The following is a 9586-nucleotide window of genomic DNA, read 5'->3' on the forward strand; positions in this document are numbered from 1 at the left end:
TTATACAAATGGTTGTAGGGAAGCTGCTTGCCCGTGTTGTGCTGAAGAGGCTCCAGGTGCTTGCAGACAGAGTCTATCCGGAATCACAGTGTGGATTTCGAGCAAATAGATCCACCACTGACATGGTATTCTCCCTCCGACAGTTGCAGGAGAAATGCAGGGAACAACAACAGCCACTCTTAGTGGCCTTCATAGACCTTACAAAAGCATTTGACTTGGTTAGCAGGGATGGCCTTTTCAAAATACTTCCCAAGATTGGATGTCCACCTCGTCTCCTTAACATCATCAGGTCCTTCCACGATGGAATGAAAGGCACTGTAGTTTTTGACGGCTCAACATCAGATCCCTTTGACATCCGAAGCGGAGTGAAACAGGGCTGTGTCCTCGCACCAACACTTTTTGGGATCTTTTTTGCTGTCATGCTGAAGCATGCCTTTGGAACTGCAACAGAAGGTGTCTATCTCCGGACTAGATCAGATGGAAAGCTCTTTAATCTCTCTAGATTGAGAGCAAAGACCAAAGTCCAGCTGAAATGCATGAGGGACTTCCTCTTTGCAGACGATGCAGCCATTGTTGCCCACTCTGCTGAAGACCTCCAACAACTCATGAACCGTTTCAGCAAGGCCTGCCAAGACTTTGGACTAACAATCAGCCTGAAGAAAACACAAGTCATGGGCCAGGGTGTGGACTCACCTCCCTCTATTACCATCTCCACACAAGAATTGGAGGTTGTTCATGACTTTGTGTACCTTGGCTCAACCATCTCTGACACCCTCTCTCTAGATGTCGAGCTGGATAAACGCATTGGGAAAGCAGCCACCATGTTCTCTAGACTCACAAAGAGAGTATGGCTCAATAAGAAACTGACAACACATACCAAGATCCAGGTCTATAGAGCCTGTGTCCTGAGCACACTCCTGTACTGCAGCGAGTCCTGGACCCTTTGTGCCCGGCAGGAGAGGAAGCTGAACACCTTCCATATGCGTTGCCTACGACGGATTTTTGGTATCACCTGGCAGGACAGAGTTCCAAATAGAGTAGTCCTAGAACGAGCTGGAATTTTCAGCATGCATACATTACTGAAACAGCGACGTCTACGCTGGCTTGGGCACGTTGTGAGTATGGCTGATGGTCGGATTCCAAAGGATCTCCTATATGGAGAATTAGTGCAGGGAAATCGCCCCAGAGGGAGACCACAGCTGCGATACAAGGATATCTGCAAGCGGGATCTGAAGGCCTTAGGAATAGACCTCAACAGATGGGAAACTCTGACATCTGATCGTTCAGCCTGGAGGCAGGCAGTGCATCACGGCCTCTCCCAATTTGAAGAGACCCTTGTCCAGCAGGCTGAGGCAAAGAGGAAGTCACAAAGGAAGCAAAACCAGGGAGCTGGACAGGGGACAGATTGGATTTGTCTCCAGTGTGGAAGGGATTGTCACTCTCGAATTGGCCTCCTCAGCCACACTAGACGCTGTTCCAAGTCCTCCATACAGAGCACGATACCATAGTCTTTCGAGACTGAAGGATGCCTACTACTACTACTACTACAAATGCCAAATCCAGTGCTTTGTTTCCATGCACACAAGTTGTTCACCAGGTTTTTACACAGGTAGTTTCTGAAGTAGTTTCACTATCTGGTGTGCTAGCTGCTTCATAAGCCCTTGCACAACTCATTACAACTTCATTAGCTTAGATCAGGAGTGCATTCCTTCGGAAGTTGATGATTTGCAACGCCTAGTACTGATCACCACTGGCTATGGCAATGGGAACTGTAGTTCAACAACATCTGAAGGGTTACAGTTGCTTAATTGCTGAGCCTTATTTTAGCATATGCTAGTTAAGTTAGCTGCACTACGAGCTGCAGAAGTACTTTGTGAACAACATTAGTTCTTGTACCTTTTCCATTAGCACAACCCAGAGCATCTACACTAAACATGCCACAGGTGGAGCCTAGAAGAAAACAGTTCTATTCAATATAGCAGAAATATTCTTGTAAAGAACTCTAATATTTATATCCATGTAAAAGTAAATGGCACCCATTTCTGGACACTAGGGGTAAAGTTACATAGCTGAAATTTAGTTGTTACATCACAACTAAAGCAGACCCACTGAATCCGTGGGGATTTGGTGAGTCAATTCCTTGAGAAGTCCTACTGAATCAATGGGCCAACTCTAGTCACAAATACTACTGGATTTCAGCCGTCATCTGAAAGAATGTTCTGTACTATCAGATGTAAGAGTCTACATTTTTATAGAAGATAATTAAACTCTAAATAATTATATTCCTCATCTAATAAACAAAATCTGTCTACTTCTAGATTTCACCAGCTGCAATGCTCAGATACTATAGCTTAGTTATTTAGAAAAACCTTTACTCTGTCAAGCATTTCACATATATATATCTTCCACCATGACATTACATCTTTAATCATTGTTTTTCTTTTGCCATAGTCAAAGATTTAATGAGAAGTGACCAGAAATAAGTTTCCCAACCCTCCTAATTTGGCTGAAATCCATATTATGCATGACAGCACTGAAGATCCCTGGCAGGCACCTGTCAAAACCCAACATACCATGTCTTAAGAGCTGCACTCAGCTATCCAAGATGACACTTTTCAAGATGTACATAAAAATGTGATTCAACTAGCCAGTCTTTATTGTATTGCCACTCACTGTCACAAAAATACAGAGATTCTACTTCAACAGATTTTTTTGTTATTATAGGCCATCAGTGACATTTATTTTCAGTCTACTGGTTTTCTGTTTATCCCTACAAAGCTTTAATTAAAGGAGATTTTATTATTAAAGCTGTTATACTAATTATATATTAAAGGGCTTCAGAATAAAGCATTATGTAGTATTTCAGCAAAATGTCACTTGTTCTAGATATTGCCATTTTTCCCATCAGTAATTATACATTTCATTTAGTGAACAATACTAGGAAACTGAAATATACAGATTTAGAGTGGTATAGGCTTCACATAAAAAGAAAAGGCAGTGCACAGAGACAGAGCGGCTGAAATCCTATTCTTTGGTGGAGTAAGCCACATCTACAGTAGGTCAGCTGAATCAATGGGGATTTGTTTAGTCTGCTCCCCCATAAGTTCCATTGATTTAAATGGGCCTACTCTAGCTGAGACTTACTATGCCAAAATAAGTGGCAACTAGAGAGGACCTGTTAGAATCAACAGAATTTATAAAGAAATTGACTTATCAAATCCCCATTAATTCAAAGGTTCTACTCTAGTGCAATGCACTACGTAGAGCAACAGGATTACACCCATTAAATTTGAATAAAGAGTCAGTGCTGAGATTCTTTGAAAAATCTTACTACTATTGCTTTGGATTATATTGGCAATGACTAGTTTACACATTGCTTGGTTCAACTGGATCCTCACATAATGTTTCTCATTTTCCTGTAATATTTTATGTAATCTTATGTAGTATTTCTCTAGTTAGATTAGGCATCCTTCAGTCCCTCGAGAGACTATGGTAACGTGCTCTGTATGGAGGACTTGGAACAGTGTCTAATGTGGCTGAGAAGGCCAATTCAAGACAATCTGTCCCTTGTCCAGCTCCCTGATTTTGCTGGTTTCAGGGCTGTCTCTTTGCCTCAGCCTACTGGACAAGTATCTCTTCAAAATGAGAGGCCATGATGCACTGCATGCCTCCAGGCTGAATGCTCAGGTGTCAAGGTTTCCTATTTGTTGAGGTCCAGTCCTAAGGCCTTCAGATCCTGCTTGCAGATATCCTTATATCGCAGCTGTGGTCTCCCTCTGGGGCACTTTCCCTGCACTAATTTTCCATACAAGAGATCTTTTGGAATCCAACCATCAGTCATTCTCACAACATGCTCGAGCCAACGCAGACATCGCTGTTTCAGTAATGTATACATGCTAATAATTCCAGATCATTCTAGAACTACTCTATTTGGAACTTTGTCCTGCCAGGTGATACCAAAAATGTGTCAGAGGCAACGCATATAGAACATGTTCAGCTTCCTCTCTCGCCATGCACAAAGGGTCCAGGACTCACTGCAGTACAGGAGTGTGCTCAGGACATAGGCTCTATAGACCTGGATCTTGGTATATGCCGTCAGCTTCTTATTAAACCATACTCTCTTTGTGAGTCTAGAGAACGTGGTAGCTGCTTTGCCAATGCGTTTATCCAGCTCAACGTCTAGGGTCAGAGTATCAGACATTGTTGAGCCAAGGTACACAAAGTCATGAACAACCTCCAATTCTTAAGTGGAGATGGTAATAGAGTGAGGTGAGTCCACACCATGGCCCATGACTTGTGTTTTCTTCAGGCTGATTGTTAATCCAAAGTCTTGGCAGGCCTTGATAAAGCGATTCATGAGTTGTTGGAGATCTTTAGCAGAGTGGGCAACAACATCTGCATCATCGGCGAAGTCCTGCATTCATTTCAGCTGAACTTTGGTCTTCGCTCTGAAACTAGAGAGATTAAAGAGCTTTCCATCAGATCCAGTCCGGAGATAGACACCTTCTGTTGCAGTTCCAAAGGCATGCTTCAGCATGATAGCAAAAGAAAAAGAAAAGAAAAAACAGGGTTGGCTCAAGGACACAGCCCTGTCTCACTCTGCTTCTGATGACAAAGGGATCTGATGTTGAGCCATCAAAAACTACAGTGCCCTTCATTTCCTCATGAAAGGACCTGATGATGTTAAGGAGCTGAGGTGGGCATCCAATATTGGGAAGCATTTTAAAAAGGCCGTCCCTGCTAACCAAATCAAAGGCCTTTGTGAGATCTATGAAGGCCACAAAGAGTGGCTGTCATTGTTCCCTACATTTCTCCTGCAACTGTCTGAGGGAGAATACCATGTCCATGGTGGATCTATTAGCTTGAAATCCACACTGTGATTCTGGATAGACTCTGTCTGCAAGCACCTGGACTCTCTTCAGCACAACACAGGCAAGCAGCTTCCCTACAATGCTGAGAAGAAAGATGTCATGATAGTTATTGCAGTCGCCCCTCTCTCCTTTGTTTTTATACAATGTGATGATGTTTGCATCCTTCATGTCCTGTGGTACTCCTCTCTAGTAAAGACAAAAGTTTTCATACAGCTCAGTGGTGATGATCTCTATATAGCACCTTAGCAGGGATGTTATCCTTCCCAGGTGCCTTGCCGGAGGTGAGGGAATCCAAGGCCACTTTTATTTCTGCTAAATTTGGTTCACTGTTCAACTCTTCCAAGACAGGCAGGCACTCAATGTTATTTAGTGTCTCTTCTACATTCTCTCTGGAATATAGCTCAGAGTAATACTGCACCCTGTGGTCCATCTGCTATGCTCCGTCCTGGATGATGATGCCTGTAGCAGACTTCAAGGGAGCAGATTTCTTCTGTATTGGACCTAAAGCCTGCTTGATACCGTCATACATTCCCTTGATGTTACCTGTATCCATTGCTATCTGTATCTGAGAGCAAAGCTGAAGCCAATAATCGTTGGAACATCTCCTGGCAGCCTGTTGGGACTTTGCTACGAGCAAATCAAAGAGCCTGCAAGTTGTACTCACTAGGACAGGCTTTGTATGCTGCTAGAGCTCTCCTCTTATCCTCGATGGCTGGCATCAACTCCTCCAAATGGACTTTGAACCAGTCTGCTGTCTTTTTGGTCTTCTTGCCAAATGTGGACAAGGCAGTGTTATAAAAAGCGTTCTTCAAATGTTTCAATCATTCAGGTGCATATGCATCAGTGGGGCCTGGAAGGGTTTCCTCAAGTGGTTGGGCAAATTCCTCCACATTTCTTTGATCATGAGTCTTGTTGGTGTCAGTACGTCATCTTCCTTCCTTTTTCGTGTGATACAATCTCTTTGCTTACAGTTTTACTCTACTACACACCAGGGAGTGATCAGTATCACAATCAGCACTCTGGTAACTGTGTGTGATCATAATATTAGGAAGGTTAGAACGTCTAGTGAGGATCAAATCGAGCTGATGCCAATGGTTCTATCTTGGATGTCTCCAGGAAACTCTGTGTTGAAGCTTCATATTAAAGAACGTATTGCTGACACAAAGACCATAATAACAGCAAAACTCCAGGAAGCATTGGCCATTTTCGCTTATCTTCCCAATGCCAAAATGGCCTAGACAAGTGGGCCAGGAATTGTGATTGGCACCAACTATAGCATTAAGGTCTCCAAGAATGAATAGTGGTTCTCTCTCAGGGATTTTTTTGATAGCAGCTGCTAGATCGTCATAGAATTTGTCTTTGACTTCTGTTGTGGATAAGTGTTGGTGAATATGCACTAATCAGGGTGACTGGTCCCACTGATGAGTGGAGCTGCAGAGACAGGATTCTTTCACTCCCCACAGTAGGTGGAAAAATGGATCTCAGCAGAATATTTCTGACTGCAAAGCCAACACCAAGTTCCCTGGTCTTATTCAATGGTTTACCCTGCCAGAAGAATGAGAAGTTTTTTTCCCTTTTTCTTTGACAGATCCCATGCCCGGCAATCTCATCTCTTGCAGGGCAACAATGTCCGTCTCCAGTCTACTCAGTTCCATGTCGATGAGAGCTGTCTTGCGCATGTTGTTTATTTCCTGCAATTTCTCTAGTACATTACAGGTATAAAATAGTTCTCTCCTTTGACAACTCTTAGCACTTATGTGACAGCCAAATCCACCTAACATATAGCTTATTAGTTATCACACAGGCTAGGTTCTGCAACCTCATGTAATTAACAGCTTGATAGTCCCATTCCTGTGTCAATAAAGCATTGTCACTGTGTACATTATGTGTATCCTCACCTGGCCATGATTCATATCACCATAGAGACATGTAGAAATATGGAAGATACACTTTTTGCATTCTTTATGCCTGAAGAAGTGGATTTTGAGCCACCAAAATTCATAGTGAATTAAAACTTAGTCATTAAAGTGTCACAATATTTTAACCCACTCCTGCTTTTTTCTTTTCTTTTTTTAAAAAATCAACAAACTGAGATTAACAAACACAGCCGCTTGGGAAACTGCCCTCCTTTGTGAACCCCTCCTTATTTCATAGGTTCAATCTTTTAATGCAGCAGATTAATGGGTTCTCCTTTCTCTCTCCTCCTTCCTGAAAAAAAGAGAGAGAAAATGGCATAGCTGCCTTACAGTTTCTGCTATTTTATTTTTATCAACCAAGCTATTTTATTTTCATCAACTGGATACTGTGTCCAGTCAGGACAGGCTGGAAAAACAAAATGGCACATGGCATGACACGCCAGAGCAATTGAAACAGGGGTCATTATTTTTTCATCAGCAATGCCCTGGGCTGATAATATCTGGAACATTGTGAGAAAAACAAAGAGGAACCTTCCAGTATCAGGGCACAAGGGTGTGACAGGCAGTTTATATTCTGGAAGGACATCAATGATGCGTGTTTTTGTTATTTATTTTGTGTTTTAGTTAACCATGGGGCAGACAATAGGGTAAAGAATGGAAGGATACAGAAGTCATGCTTTCTAGTCTCTGAGAATGTTCATTGAAGTGGCCTGCCAAACGATCCAGCGCATATTGCCCTACACAGTTTTAAAATAATGTTTGAACTTACAAAAGTAGACTTCCCCCCTGCATCAAGAATAGGATTCTTAAAATCCTTAAACACTATTACTGTCCTTGCCTGGATGTGCAATATTCTTAACCACCACTTTTAGAATTCAAAATATGATTGATATGGACAAGCCCTAGGTAAAATGGCTAAAATCAGTCTTCTGCATTTCATGAAGCTTATGGGAATCCTGGGAATTCCAGAGAATAACTGAGAACAGACACTAAACCGGCATGTTTCCAACAGCTAAGTATAATGTGTACAAAACAACAAGCAAGCTTTATTTACAACATTTCTACATACAATTGTAGGCTGAGAGGCTGTACATTCTGTTTACATACAATTGAATGCCTTCTTAAGAAGAGACAAACATCAGATTTTTCCCATGGAAACGAAAACCTAAGGTCTGCTTTACATCTATGCCATGAATAAGATGACCAGCTTCCCATAATTAGCCATATTTTATGTGCACCACAGATTATCATGAACTGTGTGTTTCAGTGTAATGGCCTGCAGCCATTTTTCCCTCTTCTGCAAAACCAGCCTTTGTTCTGTGAGAATGAGACTAACCCCTAACTCTTGTTTTTCTTACAAGGCATTCAAATGAACCTCTGAATTAAACCATTCCAATCTACTATCTTCCATTACATTCCCCTATCCTTATAATCTTTATGCCTTCTTGTTCTTCTCTTATGTTCCAGTTCAATGTTTCACTTGTAAAATTCTTCTATTTTTTCTGGTCTACATACCTTGTGCACACCCACTGTTTTCCTCTTACCACTCTCACAGTTTATTAATATGTCTTGATAGTGTACCATAGGGAATAGGCATGTGAACAACTGAAGCACACAGCAACAAAGCCGCACACTGCTTTGTTTCCTTTGTTGTTGTTGTTTACATTTCATTCAATGCCACATCATTTGTGTTCTTGAAAGGATTATATTTGGGCCGGAAAACATAGCAATTAAAATTGCAGCTAGTAAAATAAAAGGCACAAACAGTTTCAGATCATGCATTTGTTACGGTAGACCAGTGCTATAATTTTTTTTAAATTGTATTTACAATTCATCATCCTAGTGGGGACAAATGTGAAATGGGGGGCTCTGCTATTTGTGCATTGTTTGTTTTTCACTCAACAGCAGTTAGCTTTCCAGTTGTAGTCATCCTGTGGGGTTTTTTGAGATAGCAATTACACAAGTGTGTCACAGTAACCCAGAGATCTACAGGCACCAAAGATTTCCATGGAGAGGTACTGTGCTGATGCTTTCTATTTGATACTCCTACTTTTTAGCAGGTACATAGATTTTGGGTTCATCATGACATTGAAATGCAGTCATATAGCAAGATATGCTTACAAATAAGTGCACATGCCAAGGAGCCTCCCAAAGTTTCTCATGTTTTCCTGAAAATAAGATAGGGTCTTATATTAGCTTTTGCTCCAAAAAATGCATTAGGGCTTATTTTCAGGAGACGTTTGTTGTACGTTTTTCATGTACAACAATCTACATCTGGTTGCTGCACAATGCTGCACAATAGTGCAGGGCGGGGTTTCACTTAGCTGGGGCTTATTTTGGGGTTAGGGCTTATATTACGAGCACCCTGAAAAAATCATACTAGGGCTTATTTTCAGGTTAGGTTTTATTTTTGGGGAAACAGAATAGGTGTGTTTGCATGCTGAAAGTAGCTACAGCTGTGTTCTTCCCACTTTTCTTCAGTCAAATTTGATAGGCCCATAACTACTTTAGAACAGCAAGCATCTAAATACACAGCAGACTATACAACTATCACACAACTTACTTTGCTCTTTTGGCCATCTCATTGCCATCCCATCGTGGACTATAGGGATAATTTTTCTGAGCCTGGGAATACAGCTCTCCACTGTTAGTGAAGTGATATACAGACTGAAATGTTAAAGTTGGCTGGTCCCGAGGAAAATATAGTGGTAGGTCAACTACAAAGAAAAAATAAAAGCAAAACATATTAACATTTTTTCTTTCTTTCCTGCATTCACCAATCTTGTACTAAGAAGCCAA

The 9586-nt window shown here is 41.6% G+C and overlaps 1 protein-coding gene across 9 annotated transcripts in view; it reads right to left on the reverse strand.

Moving 5' to 3' along the window:
* BABAM2 (BRISC and BRCA1 A complex member 2) overlaps positions 1-9586 on the reverse strand; it is a 226112-nt gene that overhangs the window by 17107 nt on the left and 199419 nt on the right. For 7 of the 9 annotated variants that reach the window (XM_020793128.3, XM_020793131.3, XM_020793130.3 and 4 more), the window contains exon 11: positions 9351-9504. In XM_020793128.3, coding sequence (XP_020648787.1) covers positions 9351-9504 — 154 coding nt within the window. Of the gene's footprint in view, positions 1-1762; positions 7080-9350; positions 9505-9586 lie in introns of those variants that run through there. The other 2 variants (XM_078383026.1, XM_078383025.1) reach the window with 1 other exon arrangement.

The sequence above is a fragment of the Pogona vitticeps genome, chromosome 1, assembly GCF_051106095.1.
Source record: "Pogona vitticeps strain Pit_001003342236 chromosome 1, PviZW2.1, whole genome shotgun sequence".
Classification (NCBI taxonomy): Eukaryota; Metazoa; Chordata; class Lepidosauria; order Squamata; family Agamidae; genus Pogona; species Pogona vitticeps.